This window comes from Cynocephalus volans, chromosome 6 (genome assembly GCF_027409185.1).
Source record: "Cynocephalus volans isolate mCynVol1 chromosome 6, mCynVol1.pri, whole genome shotgun sequence".
Classification (NCBI taxonomy): Eukaryota; Metazoa; Chordata; class Mammalia; order Dermoptera; family Cynocephalidae; genus Cynocephalus; species Cynocephalus volans.
In genome coordinates, this window is record NC_084465.1 from 66,086,859 (window position 1) to 66,114,102 (window position 27,244).

The 27,244-nt window shown below is 38.5% G+C and overlaps 2 protein-coding genes and 1 pseudogene across 5 annotated transcripts in view; 1 reads left to right on the plus strand and 2 right to left on the minus strand.

Annotated features, from left to right (window-relative positions):
• Nucleotides 1-5,708, minus strand: part of PEX1 (peroxisomal biogenesis factor 1) — a 34,876-nt gene extending 29,168 nt beyond the window's left edge. For both annotated transcript variants that reach the window (XM_063099676.1, XM_063099675.1), the window contains exons 1-3: nt 5,516-5,708; nt 2,449-2,592; nt 244-327 (exon numbers count right to left, since the gene is read on the minus strand). In XM_063099676.1, coding sequence (XP_062955746.1) covers nt 244-327; nt 2,449-2,592; nt 5,516-5,644 — 357 coding nt within the window. In that variant the 5' untranslated portion in view covers nt 5,645-5,708. The remainder of the gene's footprint in view (nt 1-243; nt 328-2,448; nt 2,593-5,515) is intronic.
• A 296-nt stretch (nt 5,709-6,004) lies between these two features.
• Nucleotides 6,005-13,848, plus strand: RBM48 (RNA binding motif protein 48). 3 transcript variants are annotated; one of them, XM_063100682.1, is made up of 5 exons: nt 6,005-6,126; nt 6,700-6,890; nt 8,381-8,526; nt 9,896-10,464; nt 13,511-13,848. In XM_063100682.1, exons 1-5 carry the CDS (start codon nt 6,016-6,018, stop codon nt 13,595-13,597), a joined length of 1,104 nt encoding a protein of 367 aa, XP_062956752.1. In that variant the 5' UTR covers nt 6,005-6,015; the 3' UTR covers nt 13,598-13,848. The 3 variants fall into 3 exon arrangements, with proteins under 3 accessions (XP_062956752.1, XP_062956753.1, XP_062956755.1); XM_063100683.1 differs by lacking the exon at nt 6,700-6,890; XM_063100685.1 differs by lacking the exons at nt 6,700-6,890; nt 8,381-8,526.
• Nucleotides 13,849-14,016: 168 nt separating this feature from the next.
• On the minus strand, nt 14,017-27,176 carry LOC134380930 (calaxin-like; annotated as a pseudogene).
• Between the last annotated feature and the right edge of the window lie 68 nt (nt 27,177-27,244).

The following is a 27,244-nucleotide window of genomic DNA, read 5'->3' on the forward strand; positions in this document are numbered from 1 at the left end:
ACCTATTTGTTTTTGTTTGTGTTTATGGCAGGAGCAGCCAAAATCTACTCATTTAGCATGAAATCCAAATACAGTATAATTTTATTGCCTACAACCCTCATTTATACATTAGATCTCTATCAATTCATTTTTATAACTCAAACCAACTCAGCATATATAATGAAACACAGAGAAGAGAAATCCAAAGGCACCGATATTTTAAGGTAGTTTAAGATGAGATAGCTCTTATTTTGCTGTCTTTACCAATATCTCCCAATCGTCTGCTGAAAGGGGTTCGACCTCCACTTGTTGACAAGATATCACATGTGAACATGGCTTGAGAAACACCTGGAAAAAATTAAAAATTTAAAGGTATTTTTAAAAGGTTTTTCTGTATCCCTAGAAAATAATAAGTTCTTTGTATACGTAACTGTGTTTGAGTGTATGTAGTCTTTCAAGTGACAAATATTTAAATTCTTATTCTTAGCTATGCCTTGGTATACTCATAATTCTAGGAAAAATTGCTTCACATCTAATACAATAAGGGAAAACACATCTTAGCACAACACATTTTTCAGAAATAAAGATAATCATTAAAAAAAGATATGTAAGTAAAAAAATGCAAGAAGTGACCATGTCATCACGTCATGGCTTCATCTAATATACATAAATACTCTCATTATTTCTAGAAGTTTTGCAACTGTTTGTTTTATAACCAAATTCAAGACTTGCTGCTTCTAGAAAAGTGAAAAACACATTGAAATAGAAATCAGAGGTAATTATTTAGAAGTATAATCCTTCACAACTAAAAGTAAAGTAAAACAAATACCCTCTCATTCTAGTCTACGGATACATGCAATGTAAGTCTCTATAAGCTAGAGTCCACCATCTTATTTCCGTTCCCCTTCTATAGGCATTTCTGGGAATTAATGGTGTAAAATCCAAAGCCACCGAGTGTTAAATGCTCTAGGCTACTGGCCTTTCTTCACTGCTTTTGTGGATTGGAGCAGAATTTCCCCAAGTGCCTCACCCCAGACTCCTCAGTGAACTTCCCTTCAGTACCTCCCTTATACCCTATTTGAATGAGATAATTCTGATGAAGCACAAAACAGCTCCTGTCTACCAAGATGCTAAGAACTCCTGGGCTAGTGTGGTGGATTGAATTATGTCCCCCCAAAACTCACTAAAGCTTGAATTGTGTCCCCCAAGTTTTATGTATTAGAAACTGGGTCCCCACTGTGACTGTTAAGAGGGTGGGAAATCCTACTATGGTAATTGAAAGGTGTGGCCTTGAAGAGGTGATTAGATTGTAGGACCATGCCACAGTGAATGAATTCAACATGGTTGTCATGGCATGGTTTATACAGCTTTAAAAGGAGAGTGAATGAGGAGGTTACTCTCTGCTCCACCATTTTGCAATGTGATACTCTGCCATCACTGTTGCCACCACCAAGGCTCTCACCAGATGTTTTCCCTGGACTTTGGACTTCCCAGTCTCAGAAACTGTGAGCAATAAATTTTGTTTTCTTTATAAATCAACCTGTTTCAAGTATTTTGTTATTAGCAACAGAAACAGACTAACACAGCTAGCCAGTTCACTTTCTGTTCCTATCAGTGCTTTGGGAGAAAATGTCTTAGTGGCACTGCTACAAAAGAGGATCACATATACACACAGAGAGAAATATGTTCAAAACATATTGTTTGTAATACCCGGAAGGTTTTTTTTGATATATTTTTGTGGGGTAAAAACTGCAGAAAATACATATAATCTCATTCTTTAAATCCTAAAGGTCTAGTGAGATCCCCAAAATAGTAAGGATACATTCTGAGGCTGTAGATGGACAAAAGGAAAATCTCATTTTTTACTTTGAACTGTAAAATATTTATATTTTGTAAAATATTTATATTTATAATGAATATGTATTTCTCCCACAATTCAAAAAAAAATTTAAAGGAATAAATTGGTGAACATAATTAAACAAAAAAATAGACATGAGTCCTTAAGCTTTGGAGTTTATAATCTAAGCACATTAAATTCATAAGCAAGACAAAAATGGAAAAATAATAACCCTCTGTTGTAGAATTCATATTTTTAATCAAGTAAGACCATTGAAAATCAGAAAATATGTCAGAAACAAATGAAATTGTTCAATAATAGTAAGTAAAACCCAGTAATTCATAAAGAAAGAATAATTTCAGAGAAAGAATAATTTCAGAAAATTAGGGAACCTAGAAAGTCAGTAAAATAGATAGTAGACTACAAAATCAAGTAGGGAGCATGATAAACTACAAGATAATGACTTAACAACGAAGTATAGTCAACTTGAATATCCTAGACTGGTTATAACACCATACAAATAAGGTGTCATCTCACCTCCTTTAAAAAAAATCTGAACTTTTAATTTATTTGCATGTTATATTACATGACATTAGAAGAAAGTCACTATCATCATCAAGTTTTGTGCTTACCTGTCCCCCATTTGAGAGTCCAAGTTTCTGACCAACTTGTCTGTTAACTTCAGCCACATTTTCACCTTGATCACTAAAATGCCTGCCTTCTACCCAGCTCAAGAATGCAGGCTGGTGACCCCATGCTATCTCTATAGCTTGATTCTATTAATATAAGAAAGGGAAAGGAAAAAGGTTTTTAAAGTTTTTACATATTTTTCTGGATTCACATAATGATAAACTATTATTGCAATCTACACATACAAAAAGAGTTCTATAGATGCTTGACAGCTCTTTGTTACCTACATTTCTCATATCATTTAAACAGGTAAAATCATTTTCAACACCCAATACTAGTGATGCTATGATGAAACCAATACCCTTCTTCTCTTCTAACAGCATTATAAATTGACTCAACCATTTTAGAATTCAAAATGGCAATAGGAGCCACATGAACTTAATAGCCTTTGAGCCATATATAACTGTTTGTGTATTTATTCTAAATTAATGAGTCAAAGAAAAACCTACACCAGGAGATATCTCTGCAATATTTTCTAGAATAGTGAAACCTTGGGACTGTCTTAAATGTCTATCAATAAAGAAATAATTAAATAAGCTATAAATTTACTGTATTAGTAAAGTAGAAGTCAATAAGTAAAAATGTATACCATGATCTTTAAAAACACAATATAGTTATTGAATTATGAAACACCAACCAGTTGTAATATGTAATCCCATATTTATTTATGTATTAGAAGAGTAATAAATGCACATGGTAAAAGCACAAAGAGTACAAAAGGGTAAAATGTGAAGGCAGGTCCCTGTTTCCCGAGGTAATTACTGCTAATATCTTCTTGTGTACCCTTCGAGAAATGTTATATTATGTAACTCCCTAAATGACAATTTTTAAGAGTGCCATCTTGTAACCACCAAGGTCAAGGGTTCAGATCCCTGCACCAGCCAGCCACCAAAAAATAAATAAATAAATAAATAAATAAATAAATAAATTTTTTTAAAGTTCATAAAACTATAAAAACATTTATAAGTTTTTAAATAGCAAAATATAAAATTTATTCTTATTAAAAGAGAAAGTATATAAAATTTGTAAGTTTGTAGCCAAGGACTAAAAAACGATGTTTTATATCATTAAACTCATTATAGAAACCTTAGAAAATAAAGAACTTGGAAGAAAAAAGGGAATCTTGATATTCCCTCCACAAAAAGACAACCACACCAACAATATTGTCTATTTTCTGCTAATTATTTTTTTGTATGTGCAAACTAATTTTTTACATAGTTGTGTACTACAGGCTCTATTTAATATCCTTTATTCCCACTTAACATCGTATCGTGAGCATTTTCACACATATATCTTTTTTAATGAAAAGTAAGGATTTCATTAATAGCTATCAAGCTTTATCATCTCAGGAAGCTTCAGTACTATTAAATTCATTTATTTAAATCAAAATGAATTCATTAAATTAAAAATATTAAATATCAAATTCATTCATTTATATCATATTTTACTATCTCAAAACTGGGTATAGACTGTTTATGTTTCTTTAGGACAAATTTCTTCTTTTTTTTTTTTTTTGTCTTTTTCGTGACCGGTACTCAGCCAGTGAGTGCACCCGCCATTCCTATATAGGATCCGAACCCGCGGTGAGAGCGTCGCTGCGCTCCCAGCGCCGCACTCTCCCGAGTGCGCCACAGGCTCGGCCCTAGGACAAATTTCAAAGGATGTTACAACCACTTCTAAGACAATATAATGTACTTGAAATTAACCATGTTATTAAAATCTTGTATACAAGAAAGTCATCATGTATCACTTGCATGTGCAATTTTTCTCACAATTTTCAAAAATCTAAAACGAAAATTAAGACCCTTAAATTCCTAAACAGTGATGACTTTAAGGTAACAACCACATCTTAGGATCAAATTATTAGAGTTATTGTAAGGAATTATTCCTATAAACTCATCAGGTGGGGAGTTTATTCCTATGAACTCATTAGGTATGGGTTTGAAAGCATGTTGAAAATTTCCATCAAAGCTGAGCAAGACAGCACTGAGCCAAGTTCTACCTGAAACTCGGTGACAGTGACTGACTCGTCTCCGGCCATGAAGGAAGCTCCTCAGTGCCAAAAGATGTATTCTTAACGGTAAAATGATGATGATGATAGGATTCCGTTGAATTTGGTCCATTTTGAAAGATGAAATGTCCCCTTCCCCCAAAATCTAGACTAATAGTTACAGGGGAGTAAACACGAGTGGAAAGGCAGGTACATGAAATTATTGCAAACTCTTACATATTTCTTGCATGGATTTCCCAGTGATAGGTACCATGCATCCAGGATATTTGCAGTTTTCAAATATTCTGTCCTTTTGCCCCATAAGCACACTCAAACTCGTGAGACCATGTGTCTCTATTTTTAATTATGAAAACATGGATGCTGTATCTCTGCTAGTGGTTGGAAACGTGAAACACCACAACCACGACCGCAGAGGTTCAAGTAATCCCAACTACGTATGTGCAGGTATGCGTAATTCCACTGCACATTCCCGGCACACCTAGGCTGTGCTCCGAGGGCCGGCGACGCAGGGAAGAGCCATCATTTTATTAGCCTTTCCCGCTCGTGGGATGCGGTGCTCAGTCCCTCTTAACCTACAGGGGCTCCGCCAACCAAGTCTGCCCCTCCCTCTCGATGCCTGACGACAGCAACGCAGGTACCTGGAAGTCGCGGGCAGAAAAAACTCGTTTAAAAATAATAAAAATAAACGACTTCTCAAGAGCTTTTCCAATCTGGAGTGAGGATATTTCTGAACGCAGAGGTAGAATATTAGGACATCTCAAAGCCCAGTTTAACCGAGTGAAAAGACCTGGACTGCGACACGTTAATTTAACGGCTCGGCGCTGCCCCGGACGTGGTGTGGGGTGCAGAAGCCGCCCAGACCGGTCCTGCCTTCCAGGGGCCTTCAGTCTGTGGGCCGGCGCTGGGAAGGCAGCCGGTGTCTCGTTGTGGGGACAGGCCTCAGGTCAGAGGACGGCAGGCCAGGCTGTCGTCCAGGGGTCCTGGGGACGGCGCTTTACCTGCAGGAGGTGCAGCTGGGACACTAGGCGCCGCGGCAGGTGGAGGAAGCAGTCGCGAGCGTTGGTGAAGGCCACGGTCACGGCCGCCCCACCTCCCCCCGAACCCGCCAAGCGATCGCTGTCCCACATCCTACGGGAGCGCGGCTCGGGATAGCCCACCCCAGTGCCCGCGGCAGACCCCTGCCCGGGCAGGCCTAGGGCGTCGGAGCCAGAGCAGATCGATCGGCCCCGCCCCCCGAGGGTCCGCCCCCTGTCCCCAGGACTGATCTTGCTCAGAGCCTGTTGGGAGAGACAAGCACGCTTCTGTCACGCTCTGAGCCTCTCCGCCGAGCCGCTGGGGGGGGCACCTCGTTCGTCGAATCCTCGCCTGCAGGAAAGATGGCCGGCTCTGTCCATCCTCCAGCCAATCCTGGCACGCCTTGGACCATCCTGCTCTCTTATTGGATAAACGGGAGCCCAGCAAGGCGGAAGTTCTCCCGGCGACGTCCAAAACAGGCAAGATGGCGTCGAATGGCGGGGAGCTTGGGGGCTTATTCGACCACCACGTCCAGAGGGCGGTATGCGACACGCGGGCCAAATATCGGGAGGGAAGACGGCCTCGCGCTGTCAAGGTAAAGTGATTTGGGCTTCATTCGGTATCCTCGGTAGCCTTAGATTAGCGCTAGCTCTGAATGTCCAGCCTACCCAAAGGTATGACAAGGCTGCTGTCAGATCCGCCTCTCAGTGGAGGTGGCGTGAGGAGCCCTGGGTCAGGTACCAGAGATTCTCCGATTCCTCTGGGCAACTATCAGAGCGTCAGCTCCGCGAGACAGGGGCTTTGTTTTACTCTTTGTATCTTCTGTGTTTACAGTGGTGCTTCGCACATGGTAAGCACTCAATGAGTATTGTTGAGTGACTCTTCGCAGTAACTTCGTAGGATCGAACTTCCGGAATAACTGTCACTGAAGGTAGTCTGATACATGCTGTACTTGGACACCCTCAAACGTGGAGTGTGTTATTCTTTGTGCAGAGGGAGTGGAAAGATTTTTAAATTGTGTTTTTCGCAGACCGGGTAGAACAGAATATTTCTCGTTCTCAAAGCTCTGTTATAAAAAAATAAGGGCAGTTTTGTCCTAAGCTTATTTATGAAATGAATACTCATGTATAAATGAATAATATGTTTAACGAGCCTGCCTTCCTTTTAGGTATATACAATCAATTTGGAATCTCGGTACTTATTAATACAAGGAGTTCCTGCAGTGGGAGCGATGAAGGAATTAGTTGAGCGATTTGCTCTGTATGGTGTAGTAGAGCAGTATAATGCTCTAGATGAATACCCAGCAGAAGACTTTACAGAAGTTTATCTTATTAAATTTATGAACTTACAAAGTGCAAGGTAATATGCAGCTTAAGCCGTGCCTCCTTTCCTCCATTCCTATTGCTATCATTTTGGCTCAGGCTTCCCTCATTCATATCTGCATTATGCATTAGCTTAGTATGGCCCTCTGTTACTCTTATCCTCCTCCAGTCGTTTTACAGGTTAACCTTCCCAAAACACTATTTCCATCACGTCATTCCCATGCTTACCAATTTTCCACACTGGAGGGTGATAGATTAAGAATTGGGTTTGGATGTTTTCCAACCCCACCGCTTACTAGCTTCATGACCTTGTACGAATTATTTAACCCTGTTAAGCCTGTTTTTCCTCTTCAGTAAAATCTGTATGGTAAAAGGACCTACCTTTTGAGGTTGTATGAGGATGAAATGAGATAACCCATGTAAAGGGCTTAGTCTCGTGCCTCCTGTTCAGAATTCAGTAAACAGGAGCTATTGTGGTTCTTATTGTCATGGCTCTATGCAAATTGATAAACCCTCTGCTCCAGTAAGACTGAAGTATGCAGTGCCCTATCTATTTTTATGATGACATCTATTCCTGTCATTAATCTGCACCAATCCTTCCCTGACTATTAAAATTTGTATTTTCATTTCCATGCTACCAATACCACTTGTAGTCTGCTACTCAGGCTGCTCTTATATATAATCTCACCTTCCTAACCAACTTGCCAGCTTCCCATGGTTAGGAAAGCATATTTTCTAGAGCTTTCATATCTTCTACAGCAGCTAGTATACTAGGGTCTGAGTAAGATGTCTGGGTTTGCATCCTAGCTCCACAAACCAGTGTGTGAACGTGGCCTAGTCATTCAATGTCCCTGTGCCTCAGTTTCATTATGGGGTTGTTGTGCGGTATTAATTCAAGTGAAGTAGTTACAACATTGCCTTGGCATGTGGTACAATCTCAATAACTTTTTATCATTATTCCTGGATGTAGAAATACTTAAATATTTATTACAGTGCCTGCGCAGTCATAGGTGTTCACTAAGTATTTATTGAAAGAATACCATCTTTCTCATTTTCTCATTGATCAGTTATTATATATTCAGTATATCCCCAGTTATTGAAAATTTTACAATTACAGTATTTTTAATTTAATTTTTAATGTATGAATCCCATTATAGGAAGACATTGTGATGAAAGGCCAAATTGGGTATGAATTAACTTTCAATGGGAAATAAACTTAACACAGAGAAAAGCTTTATTTCATGACTACAGTTTATATACATCAGGCAGAGAGTCTGTGTGGATGGCTTAGCTCAAAACCTATTAACATTACTAGGAGAGAGAAGGGAAGGTTCTAAGTGTACACAGTGGATCAATAGGGTCAATACTATCCACAAGTAGAGCATCTTAATCCTCAGTCCATAGGATGTATATACACATAGCAAAAGCTGGACTTTGCTCTTTAGATCAACGTATTGTATACTAGTTAAGCTTTCATCATGAGTAAATGTAGATTAATAAACCACGCTATCATGTATTTCTGTTCAGGACAGCCAAGAAAAAAATGGATGAACAGAGTTTCTTTGGTGGATTGCTTCATGTGTGCTATGCTCCAGAATTTGAGACAATTGAAGAAACTAGAAAAAAATTAGAAGAGAGGAAGGCTTATATAGCAAGAACTACTAGAAGTAAAGGTATAGAAAGCCTGTTTCTAATGCCTTCTAAATGCCAGGTATGCCATTATGCAATTCCCAGTCCTGTGGGAGAAGAGTCAAGTAAATCACAATATTCAGTAACCATAAACCACAGAGTTCTTTGCAGCACTCTGAGTAATCTGGGCTGAGCAGGGAGAGATGTTGATTTGTGGAAGACTTCCTATAGGCTGTTAGAAGTGGCTGAATTTTGAAGTAGACATTACCCAGAAGGGAGGAGGACGAAATGGAAAGGTGAGTCAAGGCAGCGTGTTTAAAGGCCCCAAGGAATAAATGAACATCACGAATTTAAGGAATGGCTGGGAGCACAGGATAACCAAAGCACAGAGGCTTCAGTGAGAGATAAGAAAAATTAGAAAAGTAGACAGGAAGTGAATCATGAAGGGCCTTGTATCCCATTCTAAGGAATTAAGGCTTTGACCTGAAGGCAGTGAGAAGCAATTATGATTTGCAGACTAGTTACCACCTGCTAAGCATGGAAAGTTCCACTTTTGACCAGCCGCTGGCTAAATGCCCCACATACCTAACTGAATTTCTCCAGAAACAAATTCCAAATGCCTGGGATGGACTCATGGCATCTGGTCCATGAATTATAGGACTAGAGCAAACAGAATTGAGCTAAGATAATGTTTGTGGTCTGAAATCTAAATATTACTAGAGGCTCAAAGTACCATATTTCTACCCTTTAGTTGAAAGACAGAGTGAGTATCTTTGTTATTCAGTTTTCAGTTGCTCATAACAGAATACCTGAAACTGGATAATTCATAAAGAAATGAAATTTATTTCTTACAGTTTTTGAGGTTGGGAAGTCCAAGGTCGAGGGGTGCATCTCGTGAGGGCCTTCTTTTTGGTGGATTCTCTGTAGAATTGGTGGCACTCAAGGTATCATATAATAGAATACTCTGTAGCTGCAAAAAAGAAAAGCAGCTTTCTGTGTAAGGACATGGAAAAACTGAGATTTACAGTTAAGTGGAAAATGCTAAGGTGTAGAGAAATGGGTATTCCAGGTTACCTTTTGAGTGGGGAGAAAACGAGGGGCAGGTAGAGAAGGAAAAGTAAGATGTACTGGCTAGATGAATGGGAAAGAACAGTGATCACCTGTGCGGGTGGAGACCAGGCATATGGGGAGCAAGGAAAGGGTGACACTTGATACTATATACCTTTTTATCCTTTTTAGCTTTTAAACCACATGAATGTATTCCCTGCTCAAGAAATCAATTTTGGGGGGTAGAATTTGTTAACATTTTTAAGTCATGTTTGTTCTTAAAATTATATGATTCTGAATAATGAACACAACAAAATGAACCATATCTATCTCCCTTTCCCTCACTTTTTGAATTATTATATAAAGACCATTCCCTGACAAAGAAGAAACTGGTTCCAAAGCCTAAAGACACGAAAGGTTTTAGACAAGACTTCCACTCTGAAACATCTGGATTTTGTGCAGCTGCCTTGAACACTTCCAGTGAGAACTCACATCCTTGTCTTCCTTATTCTTGTGAATTGCCTTTATGTTATTTTTCCTCAAAATGTACATGTTCATCTGGGGAGCATGTGGACAGAGCATCAAACTCCTCTAAGGAAGGTAGAAACCGTGATGAAACAGTGGAGCATTGTAACCACAGTGACGCTTTGCAGAAAATACAAAGGAACACTTCTAAAAATTCAGTGATGTGCTGTGGTGCAGAAAAGGCTATTCGTCCTTCAGAGGCAGTTGACAGATTTATGCCTAGGACAACACAACTGCAGGAGCGGAAAAGAAGAAGAGAAGATGATCTTAAACTTGGAACTTTTCTTGAAACAAGCTCAAGTGGTAATGAGGTTATGATTGGGCCTCTATTACCAGGCGTACCTAAAGTGGATATGGAAGATGACTCATTGAATACAACAGCGAATTTAATTCGGAATAAACTTAAAGAGGTAAGGTCATTTTTAAAATGTATTTATTTAGTTATTTATTTTGGGCCACAAAAGAAGTCTTAATACATTTAAATAGGCTAAGATCCTAGAAAATAGTAGAAAATATGTTCTCTGAACACAATAACAGAAGGAAATTTATAAAGTTCACAAATGTGAACTTTATAATGTGGAAAGTAAGCAACACTCTTCTAAATAAATAATGGATAAAAAGAAAATCACAGGGAAATTCTTTGAGATAAAGTGCAACATATCAAAATTTATGGGATGCAGGGCTCATGCTGCGCTTAGAGGAAAATTTATAATTGTAAACACCTATGTTAGGAATAAGAAAAATCTCAAATCAGTAATGTAAACTTCTGCCTTAAGAAAACAGAAAAAGAAGAGGAAACTAAATCAAAAGGAAATATAAGTAGGAAATAAAAAAGATTACAACACAAATATATGAAAAAGAGAATTAAAAAACAATAAAGAAAAACAAGAAAACTAAAAGTTGATTCTTTTAAAAGATCAACAAAATTTGCAAACCTTTATCTAGCCTGACCAAGAAATAAAAGAGCGAAGACCGAAATTACCAAAATTAGAAATAAAGCAGGGGCATTATTACATTGTCATTATGGTTTTTTGTGGTGGTAAGATTTAGTTTCATTCTTTTGCTCATTTACATTTTTGTTCTACCAGTGGGTGTTGTTCTTTCTTGTGTATTCATGGTAGTGACTATCGTTTTTCAGATTCCAGATGCAGGACTTCCTTGAGGTTTCCTTGTAGGGCTGGTTGTGTAGTGGTGAACTCTGCAGTTTTTGTTTGTCTGGAAAATACATTATTTTTCATTCATTTCTGAAGAATAGCCTTGTTGGATATAGTATTGTTGGCTGGCAGATTTTTTTCTTTTTAGTATTTTGAATATATCTTCCCATTTTCTTCTGCCCGGTAGAGTTTCTGTGGAGAAGTCTGCTGTTTGTCTGAAAGGGGCTCCCTTATAGATGACTTGAGGTTTTTCTCCAGCTTCTTTGTCTTTGAGCTTTGCCAGTTTGCCTATAATGTGTCTTGGAGAGGATCTTTCTAGGTTGAATCTGTTTGGGGATTTTTGAGCATCCTGAATCTGAAGGTCCATGTCTCTCCCTATACCTGGGATGTTTTCCGTTATTATTTCGTTGAATCAGTTTTCTGTTCCTTTTCCTTTCTTCTCTCCTAGTGGAACACCCATCATTTAAACGTTTGTGTGCTTAAGGTTGTCTGATAAGCTGTCTTAGATTTTTTTCATTTTCTTAAATTCTTTTTTCCTTTTTTTGGTCTGCCTGGGCTATTTTGAAAAGTCCATTTTCAAGATCAGAAATTCTTTCTTCTGCTTGTTCTAGCCTGCTGCTTAAGCCATCGGTAGTGTTTTTTATTTCGTTGAGTGAATCTTCCAGTTCCATGAGTTCTGCTACATTCCTTTTTAAGATATTAATCTCTTTGTAAATTTCCTCCTTCATATTCTGGATTTTATTCCTCGTTTCATTATGTTGTCTAACTGAGTCTTCTCATGTCTCAGTGAGTTTCCTTAAGATTATTGCTCAGAATTCCTTTTCAGTCATTTCAAGGGTTTTCTGCTCTGTAGGGTTTGGTATTTGAGAATTACTGTATTCTTTTGGTGGTGTCATATTTTCTTGGGTTTTTGTATTTCTGTTATCTCTATGTTGATGTCTGGTATCCAGTAGAGCATGCTTCTTCTACCAGTCTGGAGTGGGCTTTGAGTATACAGAGACGTCCTCTTCTTTTTCCGGTGTCTGCTGGTTACTGTCCTTGTGTCAGTGCAGTTGAGTGTCTGACAGGACACCTGCACAGTGGCTGTGGCTACTGCTATGTTGTCAGGCCACTTCTGTGGCAGCCGTGGCTGTGGCAGTGGCTGTGGTGGGCCATGATGCAAACATGGTGTTTTTGGTATGCTCTCTTGCCTGCTTCTGGGTGGAGGGGGCAGCTGCCCTCAGCTCCTGCCTAGGACACTGGGTGTTGCTATCTTGCCTGCTTGGTAAGTCATTTTTAGAAGCTGTTGTATTTTTTACTTTTTAGTTTTTTGATCTGTTTTTCTATAATTCTCTGATGAATTAATGGAATTTGACTAACATATTTATTTGCTTTGATACCATTAATCCTTGCTTTAAACTGAGGGTGACAACATTCTCGTGTATTTATCTCCAAGGTTTAGAAAGTGCTTGATATATATTCACATAGTTGAATATATATTTTACAGTGTGATTAAGGGAGGCTAAGGTAGCTTAATTTCTATATTTTTTACATGAAAATTATTATCTGTTTAAGGATTAGGGATTGTTTAATAAAAATCTGTGGACACAGTTTTTATAATGCAGCCTCCGGAAGTTCTGCAGTTTGTCCTGGAACTGGGACAAATGTATTGATACATAGCTGTCTCAGATAGAGCTGGCTGTGTTTTCAAGAAAAAGCGTGAAGTCCAAATTCTAGATACAGAAATAGTAGACAACAAAAAAGTATTTAATACAATTTACTACAGTTTCTAATAATTTTCCATTTCAAATGAAGACTGTCTCACTCTGCTTGGACTTGTTGTCCACTCTTTTTCTGACGGTGTGTTTGGTTTTCATTTTCCCCTAGGAAATTGAGGATTATATCTTTTTCTGCTCGTTCTACAAATTTTTAATCACCACCCCCTCTTCCCCAGTATCTATGTCTCTAAGTCTTTCAAACATTCTTAATGTTTTAAGAATACAAAACAAGAATGTGTATCTGTATCTATAAAATAACAGGTGACTTTAGATCTATAAAGGAATGTTAAAGCAGAGCATGTCTACTCTTCTCCCTCCACATTTTTTTTCTTGTAATGACTTTAGAAATTTTATTCCCATCAGTGTTTGGGCAGAAAAACTTTGCTTTGTGCCTAGGTCATAGGCTGTACCTTGAACTTGGGCCACTCTGCATCAAAAGTGATGGCAAGAATTAAGCTATTGGAAGTATATGCCACCTCTTCTAACAGACTGTTTACTCTTGCACTATAAAAACTAACTTTTAGTGGTTCTTTTTTTTAAACCAGGTAATTTCATCTGTGCCAAAGCCTTCAGAAGACAAGCTGGAAGATGTGTGTTCAAGTTGTCCATTAAAACAAAGAAGAAGAATATAGATTGCCAGCAGCAAATTAATATTTTCTGAAGAGAATATTTTTATTTTTATCCCATCGTTTTACTTCTTCAAAAGATTGTACTGCTGATTTTTTTTTTTTTTTTTTTTTTACATCTGGCTGGACCTTGGTGTTATCAGCACCACACTCTAAGCAACTGAGCTAACTAGCCAGCACTACTGCTGATACATTTTAATACATTCCTCTTTGGAATTTTATTTAAGCTATATGTCTAAAGTAATTTCATCTTTTTTTGATCCATACTTAATATTGCAGAAACTGTTTTTGTTATATAACATTACCTCTCGCATTGCAATAACTATATGTAAATTAATTGAAGCAAATATGTAGAAATCTTACAAATAAAGATAGACTACCACGATCTGTTTCTGATTTTAATATGAGTATTAAGTGATTTACATTTAAAAACTAGAAGTCAGGATGTTCCTGAATGCCAGGGCTTCAAAATTAAGACAATTCTGTAAAGTAAAAAAGTTAATAAACTATTAACACAAAGCTGAAATTAGAGGCTTACATGCTTTACTTAACTTCTAACAAGAATTTACTTGATCCTTGGCAATCAAAAAAGAAATCAGTGTTTGTAAATTCTGGACTTCTACCACTACTTTTGGCATATCCACACTTTTTTCTCTGTCGTTGAACAACACAATTGGAAATCCAACTATGTTCAGGCTGTTTCCATTTTCTTTATTGAAAAAAATAACTTGAAAAGGCTCATACTACATCGTGTGTGTTTTTCATTTTGCCATGTCCTTAAGGGCCTCTTGCCTAGTGGATTGAATTTGAACATATCAGTTAACATGGTTCAAGTTCAGTTATGATCTACTGATCCAAAGTTTAGCTCTAAGTGGTGGATGGTACTAAAAGAAGCTGCAGGTAGGGGTTAGGTCCTACTTCTTTGTGAGATAATTAGGTATTTTTTTTTGCTGAAATCTCAGGTAAAGATATACTAGAGATGTAAGCAAAGAACTGGAAAGAGCAAATTGCTCTAGACCAGTCTTCTTAAGACTTTCAGGTGCTATGAATCTCCTCCACATCAGCCTTCTTAGACTCTGAGGTGTTATGAATCTGTATAAAAATGCTTATTCTGATGGTGGTGGCCAGGGGGTGTGGGAGGGGGTAGGGGTAGTTGTTGAATGGGTATAGAGTTTCAGTTCTGCCAGATGAAAAGAGTTCTGGAGACTGGTAGCATGACAGTGTGAATGTATTTAACATTACTGAACTGTACACTTAAAAATGGTTAAGATGGTAAATTTTATATTAGGTACATTTTACCACAATTTTTAAAAATTCTCTAACAGCCTTTAAGGGAGGATCTGCTAGAGAAGTTGTGTGTTCCTGAATGGGTTCCTGATCTGCTCTGTGACTGAGTCGAGTCCTGGCCTGCTCCCCATCCCTACCAACATATACAATATTTGACCATGATGAGAGAAAGAAACCTTGTGCCAAGCTGAAAAGGAAAAGAAACAACAACAACAGATTCTGATTCAGTTGGTTTGGGGTGGGGCTTCAGATTTTGCATTTTCCAGGTCGTCATGGCTGCTGCTGGTGTGCAGACCACTCTTTGCAAGGTTCTAGATAATGGCTACAAATGAACTCTCTGGGAGCAGCTGAAGAATCCTTGGCTGTTCCATCCTAAGTAGGTACTCCAAGACAGTTCATTGTGCTATATTGTTTCCAGCCATCAGTCTCTTCACATTGGAAGCCTGCCTTTCATGCATTGCTTTTACCACCTATTTCCATATGGGTTGAGGGAATAAACTACAGTGGGACAAGTTAGAGAGATGAGCTGAGATGGCTAAAGACAGCTTAATAACATTCAAGTTAATTTGCAAAATCACCACATAAGTTACTGCAGAAAATGAAGTTTTATCCTGTATCATATGTTTGAGAAGCACAGTTGATCAAAGGAAGAATAAGGAAGGAAATTTTATAAGCCAACAATTATTAGGTTGACCTTTTCAGCTCAGAAGTCTTTTGTCAGATTTATACATTAAAATCCTTCATAAGCACAAATAAAATACTATACTACACATGTCTCCAAATTTTAAAATCTTTTATTTCCATTTTGTGACAACAATTGGGTTGAAAGAGATCAAGTGTTCTAGCTGTTTATGGTGGGTACTTGCTGAATCCACTCTTTATTCAATGTTTTATCACTTAAGTAAGCCAATCTACCCTGGTTTGGGTTTGGGAAAATACTTTCACCATACTTACAGGAAACAGGAATTGTGTATGGCTAAAGAGGTTACAAGCTCAATAAAAGTCTGTTGACTATGGTTACTGAAACCATCACGAGTGTCTTCTTAGGGTCCAAAAGGCTAGGATGGGGCTGAGCCATTTATGATGGCCTGAACTTCAGCAGTGGGCTGCAGCCCTACAGAGGTAAGGGTCTAACAATGTTACTTTCTGACCCTTTAAAATTTTCTTCCTACAAATCTGGGCTATTGGCACTTGTAACTGTACCTTTGCCTCTGGTAAACATGGTCCAAACACCTCCAGCAGAAGTCTGTCTTCTCTCACTGCTTTTTCAAAGTCTGCAAAAGATATCTTGCCATTGTTGTCAGACCTAGAAAGGAAGATGATTTCTTGATAAATGATAAAATCGTTTTTAGCTGTGCATGGAAAATAGCTGTCTGGACTGAAAAGTTTTACCAAGTATAACTATCAGTTCCCACTTCTGTAGACATTATTTACATATACCAAAAGATATTTATTTATGGAGGCTACAGCTTTATTCCTATTATTCTCATAGGCATACTTGAGTTACCTTAGATAAATAAAATGTATCCTTGTCCCTAAAACGCTTATACTCTGATTAGGGAAATAAGATAAAAAATTAGAGGAAGCCCATTATTATGTTGCTACTTTTGTGATAAAATAAGTGCAATACAGCAATGATTTTCAAGTTTAATTTTTTGTAGAATGTGTTCCTCGAGGATCTCTTACTTCAGAACCCATCAGATAAAACGGATAAAGGTGAAGTTACTCTCTTAAGGAGCAAGGCACTGGGAGTTGCAGCGGTAACAGTTCAGCATGGACTAGAGTCTGAGAAGAAGCCTTGCAGACCACTGCTGGGCCTAAGGACGGTTGGAATCTGGATACGTAGAGACATGCGGAGGAAGTGGGATGGCCCACCCAACTATGACAGGAAGGAGGGGCAGACCTGCCTGGAGGAAAGCATTCAGGACAGGGATGGTGAGAGATTAAGTGTGTGGTGCTGGGCAGGGGGTGGGGTGGGGGCATGTATGTCGATCATGAATGTCTTTCACTCCTCAGTTGGATTTGATGGATCCTTGTTTTTCACTTTGGGGCACAGCATCAGGGTTGCTGAGACTAATCTACAGAAAAGTTTGAACACTTGTCAGAAAAAGGCTTACTCCATAAACATTTCTTTTCAGAAAGGAAGGGGATGGGCGGTACAGGGGAACATACTGTCTCTCAAGAAGAAATCTTCCCTCAGCCCTCACAGCAGCCAGTGAGAGTATTCCTAAAAGAGGACACTCCGGAGGCTGCGTCGGCTGGCACAAACTTTTTTACCAGAACCGCACTCTCCCGAGTGAGCCACGGGCCGGCCCACAAACTTTTTTTACAAGGTTGCTATAGAGAACACCAATTTTATATTTTTAAATATTCAAGCACTCACTAAATACAAAATCAACAATATATACTACTAAACCAGTAATCACGTATAGAAATCTTACACTTCAGCTTTTCTTCAAAAGTCCCTCGAAGAAACACTGATAATCCTTTAACCCACTCTTTGACATTTATGGAGTTATCATTATCTTTGTCAAATGCAAAAAACACTTAAAGAAAAAGAATATGTAAGTGTATTGTAACCTAGAGCTATTTTAGAATTCAACAGTAGATATGTATGACTAGATTAAAAAACTTTTCTCTGAAACTGAGGGAGGAAAAGTTTTGGCAGAGTCTTCTTGAAAGAATCAATATTCCTGGAAATGTGTTTCCCACCATATTTTTGAAGAAAGAAAAGAGTCATTCTTCTCCATGGTCAGTGATGCACTTCATTCGTGATGTTTTGTTACTATGCACAGTTACCATAAGCCAAGAAGAGAAACAGTGGAGCTAACCAATGTGACCATTTTTACTCTAAAAAGTAGCCAAAATTCTGTTCTAAAGAGTTTGAACAATGCCTAAAGGTAAATTACTAAAATAATTAATTATTTTTTAAATCACCACTGAAAGCTTAGTATTATCCTATATAAAATAAGTTAAAATATTACTTAGTCTTTGGAGATGATGAATTATTATTTTGATTGTGATGATGGTTTTAGTGGCGTATATGTGTGTCAGAACTTACCAAATTATACACTTTAAAAATCTCTTTCTGAAACTAACTAGATCACATGAAATAATTTACTATTTTAAATATATGATCTTGCTGGCTGCTTGGCTCAGCTGGTGAGAGCATGGTGTTATAATGCTAAGGTCAAGGGTTCAGATCCCCGTACATGCCAGCCACCAAAAAAATAAAAATATAATAAATAAATACATAAATGTATGGCTTGTCTTTGAATTTTTCCAATATAGAGTCATTATCATTTTTATACTGACTTATACACTCTTCATTTTTAGTAGGAAAAAGAAGTCATTTAATAATTTACATATCTGCAGCATGTGAATCCAAAGACATCATGATTAAAAGCTGCTTCTCTTTTAAAAAACAGAAGTACTAGCATATTTGGTTCATTGCTGGTTATTTCTCAAGGCTTTATAGCTCTTCATAGGAGATGTGAAATTCTAAGTAAGTTTGCATGAGAAAACATCCTTAGAAACCAATTATTTTTTTCGGCATTACACTACCAGAATTATGTCTCTCTTCTTTGGCTTTGAAAAAATTCAGCGATTTACTAAAATTGAATGTATATATACGAGTTCATGGAAAGATTTGTATAATCTTTTAATTCTATTTTTCCACAATTTTTAAAGTACTCTCATATTTGCCATCTGATTGGCCCATTTTAGTTGCTTATGACTTCTTACCCCACCCATCAGTATATCATCAGTCATTCCAAATACATTGTGGAGGATCCCTCGAAACACTTTACGTCTGGGCCAATGTTATCAAATGTTTCAGCGGTTCTCCCCACCAAGCTGTGAAAAAGTCTCATGAGACATTTTACTTCACTTTTTTTGACTGTAGAAGGAAAAGATAAATAAATACAATTTAGATTTAATCACTGAGTTATTCAATCCAATTAATTATATTTTATTAAGCAGCTATTTTATTCTTTTGAAGCTAGGTGCTTTGATGATACCAAAAAAAGTATGATATGGACTTGTTTCTTAAGAACTTACACAATTAAGGTGGGTCTCACTCAGAAGTCTTGGTATAAAACTGCTTAATTATGAGACACTCACCACCACAGACATGTAAAGCAAGAGAAATGAGAAATTAGTATGGGAAATAAGAGTTGGACCATTTTCATGGAAGAAGTAGACTTTGAACTGGGTCCTGAAGGACGAATAGTATTGATATAGGAAGGAATGTGTTGGGGGTGGTAAAGAAGTAGAGAATTCTAGGGAAAGGGAGTAAGCAACATGAGTAAAGGAAAGAGAATTAGGGTTGAGACCGAACATGCCTTATTGGGAACATAGCAAGGAGCTGGGAAGAAGTGAACAACAAGGTCGAGGAGGATGGGCTGATGGAAGACGGCCTTGAATGCCCGGTGAGAGGATTACCGTTAATGTACTGGAGCAGTGTTTCTCATGGTGTCATTTTTGGAACACCTGGATGAGAATCAACTGGCTCTCCACTGTCCTATGCCTGTGAAATATGCAGATTCCCAGGATTTACCCCAACTCTGCTAGGTAAATCTGTATTGCTAATAGTGGGCCCAGAAATTGGCTTTCAAACAAGAGCTAAGTCGAGTCTTTCATGCTCCAGGGATTGAGAATATTTGAGTTAAGCCACTGAAGATTTTGGAACAGGAGAGGGCCATGACAGTAAAAGCGTAAAACCCATCTGGCGAGTTTCTATTACAGGAGGAAAGCTGGAAGCGTGGACCCAGGCTTGGAGTGAGGGCTTTGGATAGAGAGGTGGAAATGAGCCCAGAAAACTGGGGAGGGAGGTTGAGATGCTGTAGAAAATCAGCAGGGCTTTGTGACCTCTCAGATCTGCAGTTTTCAAACCAAATTTTTAATATTCACATCCCTGGGTCTCACTCCACACTTAGTAAAATGCTAATGTGAGGAAGTGCACAGGTGATTCCAATGCACTGTCAGGACTGGAACCCTAGGGTTAGACTGAGTGGATTGGGGGTACCAGATTTAAGCATCTGGGTTCCACTTCCATTCCTTATCCTAAATAGCTGAGACTCAGACAAGACATACAACTTCTTTATGCCTCAGTGTCCTCACGCGTAAACATCAGGTATCGTCCTCGATGATCTCTGAGTTTCCTTCAGTCTCTAAAAGTCTAATTCAATGAATCAAAGATAACTTGCAGGAACTAGCAGTCAGGAGCAAAAGCTGGTAACTATTCTCCTTTTTCTCTTCCATTTCCTTCCTTTCTCCCTTCTTATTTTACTTTTATTTGTGTTGGTGGTGGTGGTGGGGAGAAGAAAGAATGATGTTAGATGTTGTCTTTGAGTTGACATCGGGTTACCCAAGTGAAATCAATGAGAACAGCAAATACGCAGTTTACACCGTGAGGGTGTAGGGTCCCCCAGTTTCCTCTGATCTCTTTCTGAAAGAAAATCACAGAGTGCCTTGACATCTCTGTGACCCATCCAGCTGCAGGTTCCTCTCTGCAGGATTCAAACAAAACCAGGCCTTGATCATTCCCAGGCACTGAGAAAGGTTCCTAGGTTGTTGCTCAAAACCCTGAAAGAAACTGGCCCTGCCCCCGAGGCAGATTCCTTACATCCTCATATAAACTCCACACCCCGACCTTCTCTCTGCTGGACATACCCAGGTAGAACATCCCTTTCTCTTGCTGTCTGTCATCAGGATACGCTGCAGCTCTCTGCACATTTAGTTCCCCTAACGAATCCTCTGGGATGATCACCCTGGCATTTAGTGCTTCTTTCTTTGGAATCCCAACCTGCCACATCTCTGGACGGTTTGGGGCACATGCTTATGGGAATCCCCCTGCCACGGCTTTTGGGGCAAGGAAACAGAGGGTTTCTATGTGGTCAGAGGGATGACTTGATTCTTAGGGCAGTGATTGATAATCAAAAGAATTAGCATTTATAAAGGTGGCTACTAATATTTTAGGAACTGAATTAGATTCTCTGGCTCCTTGCTTAATATCACACTGTAACTATGAAGCCCTGAAATAGGATGTAAAGGTCATTTATAGTCATCCAATAAACCATACGGGCCTCCCATGAACCAGGCAATGAATATACCATGGTTCCCATCCCCAGGTTGTTATTCCCTGGTCAAGAGATAAAGGGCAAAAAGTATTACAAGCACTACGACTGATGCTGTTGGACAGGTACCCAAAGGAAGCAATAATCAAGGGGAGGTGGTAAGAGATTAAGAAGGGTCCCAAGGAGGAGGTGTCACTTGAGCTAAGGCCTCCCAAAGGACTTGCACTTACCAGAGGAGGCAACTTGAAGGACTGGAGACATGTGCTGAGAGCTGCGAATGGCTTGGGGTGGCTAGATGGCAGAATTGTTTGACTTTACGTAAAAGACAATGGGGAGGTTGCTCAATAATTTTGGCTGGAAAAGTTACCAGATTTGCATTTAAGAGAAAACACTTTGGCAGGAGACTCTTGAGACTACCTTATGAATTGTGAGTCCTGATGTGGCAGTTTCTATTTTCCTAAAAACAAATGTGACAATCGGTCATGGCACATGCTCTTCTTACAATGTGACTCTGATACTCCTCCCTTAGACAGATGGGTTCTGTTTTCTTCTTTTAAAACTAGGTTGATTTTTGGACCATTTCAACCAGTACAGTACAGTGGAAATGAGGTTTGGCGGCTTTCAAGGCTAGGTCATAAAAGGGGATGCAGTTGCTCTGAGGACAGAACCTTGGAAAACTTTCTTTTTTCTTGTTTGGAATAGCAAGAAAAAAGAAGCTCAGGCGTAGGTGCACTGTATAGAGTGCACAGCATATCAATGCTTTCCTGAGAGCAGCCCTGCTCAACGCTGGCAGAAAATTATCATTTGAGGGGAAATGTGAGCCCAAACAGTGGTGTGAAAAGGGAAGCCTGAGGAAAGCGAGGATGTAAGAATAAGTCAGGGGCTGCTCTGAGAGTCTCTCTCACAAGTCATCCAACAAAGTGGGTTTGGGACACATTTTTAATCATTATTCTTAGTATTTCAATAAAGGTGTATAGTTTTTAAAACTTTGTTGGAAATAATTTTAGATTTATGAGACAAAAAGTACAAAGAATTCATACTCTTCACTCAGTTTCTACCTAACATTTGACATATCTAATAAACTAGCATTAGCAATTATTATTATTATTATTTTTTTAATTATTATTATTTTTTTTTATTTTTTAACAAGATGACCGGTAAGGGGATCTTAACTCTTGACTTGGTGTTGTCAGCACCACGCTCAGCCAGTGAGCGAACCGGCCATCCGTATATGGGATCCGAACCCGGGGCCTTGGCGCTATCAAGCACTGCACTCTACCGAGTGAGCCACGGGCCGGCCCAAGCAATTATTAAATAAACTTTAAACTTTAATTGGATTTCAGCAGTTTTTTCACTGTTTTTTGTTGTTGTTTCAGTATTCAATGCACATTTGATTTTTATGTCTCCTCCAATCTGTCATAGTTTTTAGTCTATCCTTGCTTTTCATGACTTTGACAGTTTTGAATTTATTTTGCAGGATGTTCTTCAATTTAGGTTTGCTTTCCTCACGATTAAAATGTTTTGGGGAAGAATACCACAGAGGTGAGTGCTGTTCTTATCACATATAAGGCGGTACGTGATATCAACTTGACATATCACTATTTAACTTTGATCACCTGGTTAAGCTAGAGTCTGCCAGGTCTGTCCACTGTAGTTACCATTTTTTCCCCCTTTCACAATCTATTCTTTGGAAGCCAGTCACTCAAGAAGGGAATGAAGCTCTGTTTCTTGGGAAGTGGTATCTATACTATTACTTAGAATTATTTTGTAAGGAAGATTTTTCTAATTATTTATTGATATATTCAATTTTTTATATTATGAAGTCACATGTAGTTTATACCATGGGTTACATACTGCTATGGTCTGTTTGGGTTCCCCCTCAAAATCATATGTTGAAATCCTAACCCCCAAGGTGATGGTCCTAGGAGGTGGGGTCTTTGCAGGTGGTTAGTTCTAGTGCCCTTTTAAAACAGGAGACCCCACAGAGCTAGCTAACCTCTTCCACCATGTGAGGATTGAGCAAGAAGGTGCCATCTATGAGCCAGAAAGCAGGCCCCTACCAGACAATGAATCTGCTCTGACCTTTGACTTCCCAGCCTCCATACCTGTGAGAAATAAATTTCTATTGTTTCTAAACCATTCAGTCTATGGTATTTTGTTTTAGCAGCCTGAATGGACTAAGACACCTACTGCCAAAACTGTTATTTTGTTGCTCAAATTATTCCAGCTTTGGCCATTGGGAGTTTTCAGGTTGGCTCCTGTATCTTTTTAACATGCCCATCTTTTGCTTCTTAAACGTTTTCGTGCTTTCTGCCACTACACGATGTTCCAAGCGCACCTTGTATGAGGGTACTTCAAAAAGTTCAGGGTAAAATAGAATTAAAGCATAAGATGAATCTGTCCATGAACTTTTTTTTTTTTTTTTTAAAGATGACTGGTAAGGGGATCTCAACCCTTGGCTTGGTGTTGTCAGCACCATGCTCAGCCAGTGAGCTAACCGGCCATCCCTATATAGGATCCAAACCCGTGGCCTTGGTGTTATCAGCACCACACTCTCCCGAGTGAGCCACGGGCCGGCCCTTGTCCATGAACTTTTTGAAGTATCTTCATATTAACCCTTTTCAGCTATTTCTTCAAGGAGTCCTGGCTATTTTTACTAGAAAACTAGGTGTGAGCACTGGGTGTGCTCGTTACAGGGGTGTTCTAAGCTCTCTCCACAGACCTAAGTAGGAACTATGTATACATACTAACCTATGTATGCACACATATTGGCTCATGGTATTTTGTCTCACAAGGAAATTGATCGCCAAATATTAGATTAGTGGGTCTAGAGGCGGTCCTGGTCTAAGTCCCTGAAAAGGTGATCAGTTGTACTAAAACCTCATGAACACTCAGGGAAGAAGGGTTCATGGATTCACAGAGACAAATCATTTTAGATTTAACTTTTTCCTTCCTCTGGTAGGAGTAGATTAGAGAAATGCCATTCACAATGTATTCAGATTTTGGTAAGGCATATGACAAAATCTCTTATTATTACTGAAAAAATATAAAAATGCAGGCTGGGAAATTATAGAAAAAACACAGCTGATTGAGCACTTTTATTCAAAAGGTGCTGTTTATTTAACATGTTAATATAAATGCAACATCCGGTAGTGTCTAGCACAATAGTTAGCTCTCAATGTTTGCTAAGCAAATGACAAACATTTATCAAACCACTTGTAAATTGGAATAATTGTAAAATTTAGAAGACCTGAAATTAGAGCAGTTAAGGAACACACAGGATAAGAGTTAGAATCCAAAATCACCTCTAGATGCCAAAAAGATCGGTTGGATCAACACAAAATGATTAGGAATAGTTCTAAAATCCTCCACTTACTTCGGAGTGTCTTAAGAATACCTGGAGTGAAAAGTTTGGATGCTTGGCCCCACTTCCAGAAATTTTAAAAGACATCTAGGGTGGTATCCAGGCATCTATCTATATTTTCAACCCAGACCTTCAGGTTATTCTGATGCTGGTTATTCAACTCCCATCATCCATTGAATAAGAGGTAGATAGGCAGGACTGACCAGAGTTTGTGGGCCCAGTGCAAAATGAAAATGCAGGTCCCTTGTTCAAAAATTAAGTCAGTGATAGCAGAACATTAAGCATAGGGCCCTCTGAGAACAAAGGTTACACACCCATGAAGCCATTTATTACACCCTGAGGTAATTATTTACCTGCTTCTCCTTCTAGGTTAAAGGGCTATTGGAAAAGGGAGTAGATTTATTTGTGTGATTATAGAGCATCACTATGCAATAGAACTTTCTGAAATGATGAAAATGTTTTTTGCCTATGGTGTACAATTTGGTAGATGCTACCTACCCACATGTACTTACTGAGCCCTGAAAAGTGGCTAGTGAGGAGGGAGACTGAATTTTTAATTTAATTTTAATTTATTTACATTTAAAAAGCCACATGTAGCTAGTGGCTACCACATTGGACAATGCAGCTCTTGGAACTAGTACAAAGATCAATAGGTAGATGTTATACTAGCTCTAGAATATAAAACATTTTAGATCTGGAAAGAATGTAAACAGTTGCTTGGTAGGGTAATGCATTTCTTTTGTCCGACTACTAGAGGTAATCAGTTTTCTGAGGATCTGAGGGAACAGTCATGTAGTGAGTGGTAGCTGTTTGGACTAGAAGAGGTCCTTTGGCGACAATGCCTAGTAAATTATGAAGGTTCCCTCCTAATAAGTTCTAAAGCAAAGAACAGGAAAAACTATTCAACTTTCTGCCACATGGGACAATTAGAACTTTGTACACCAAGAGAAATAAAAAGACAGTCCCTTCTTGAGAAAGCCAAGGCAGCACTAGCTCTGTTAGATCTCCCCACACCTATTCATTAAGAACCAAATTCCAGTCTTGAGAAGACGACCAGTGTCTATCCTGGTCTCAATTAGAAGGACCCAAGAACTGAGCTAAATTAAACAAATTCTCATTGTACACTCATTATGTGAGAGCACTATACAGAAAGACCATGAAGGCTGTCTATAATACTGATAAGCAGAATTCATTTGAGAAATAAAGATGCTTGGGTATGGGCTCTGGTATCTGACTACCGAGGTACTAACTCTGCCTCCACCAAAAAAGTCCAGTAGCTATATCACTTTAGACAAAAGAATCTAAAACTTGGTTTTCTCATCTGAAAACTGGAAAAATATCACTTCATTGGGCTTTTTCTGATAATTTAAAGATAGTGAATATAAACCATTTAGCAGTATCTTGCCAATAAAGAGCTCAATAAACATTAGCTGTGTGTAATCAAGCATAAAATAGTAATGTCTACATTGGTTTAGGACCTTGAATGAATAGCTATTATCAAGCATTCAGGGCCTGAACTTTTGATCATAATTTAAGAATTAATGTGTCAAAAATTTTGGAAAAAGGAAGTAATGCAACTCATTCCTTTTTCAAATGATAAGTATCTTCTTTGCAGACTATCTGAGACATGATTCTGATCAAGTATTACTACATATTTATACCTACAGACTATTTCAGGCAGTTGCTTCCAAATAACAAATTATGGTATTAAACACATACAGGTATCAGACATTACTAAAAATTTCATTAGGCCGGTGAGAGGAGTTAGATTTTAAAAGTATGCAAACTTCCTTTTGAGTGTTACAAAAGCCCAGGCTCTGTTAAGAAGGCAGCAAATGACAGTAGGTCTTCCTTATTACAATCAGCTCTGGCTAAATCTGCAGCATGGACTATAAGGGTTATATGATAGCAGGATTGGAAAACAGGCCCTTGGAAGTACCTGAGGAATTTAGGTCATTAAAAACCCAACTGGAATAAGAGAACACTCAGTTAAATCTACAATGAGACTCTTAGGGTGGGCCTTTTCCTCCTGAGGTCCTGGAAAAATGGAAGTGACCAATAATAAGACTGTAACAGTGGCTAAAGTAATTTCCCCAATGTCTAAAAGCAGATTCATTGAGAACTATCAGTCAGGATTGCTTGTGGTCATGCCTGAGAAATAAAACTCACAACATTACTTGTTAAGGTCTCTCACGGCAAGGATTCCCAAAAAACTATTAAATTTGATTAGCTTTAATAAACAAACACTTGCTACGTACAAAGCACCATGCTATTTCTTCAACATCTGAAGTATCTTAGGTATCTCTGTTAATCCCCATCTGCCACTGTGGGTCTAGTGCCAGAAAGCTCAGGGAACTGGTCAAAACACTTAGAATTTATTATAAACCTTTAGAATTTAAAACCTCTTTATTAAATTTCAATTTCAGACTATAATAAAATCAATCCTTGATTGCCAGATAATCCTTTACCATTTATGAGGTCATGTAAATTCTCAAGGCATTCTTCTCATATAGCCAAATACATTTAAGGACACCTGATGATTAAAATATTTTCTATATAAGTACAGGCATAATTGTTCACTGGCTCATCTATTTTTAAAATGGCCAACATATTAGAAGAGAATAGAAGGACTCTATTTTAGGGTTACAAAGCATTTGTTAATGTCCAATGTATGTCTGCCAATATTTCTATTTGAGTCAAAATGTTCAGGCAGTGTTGGAAGTCTGGTCACTACTTACAGCTCTTGACAGTTTTACTGATGGATTCCACCAGTTTCTTTAGAGCCTTCTGGTCCATGTTGAGTGTGACCTCAACACACTGCAGACTTCCCAGATAACCTAGTTCCAAGCCTGAGCAGCTTAAGCTACCACTGCTTCCAGAGTCCACCAATACAATTCCAACACAGAATGTGACCATGACAATATC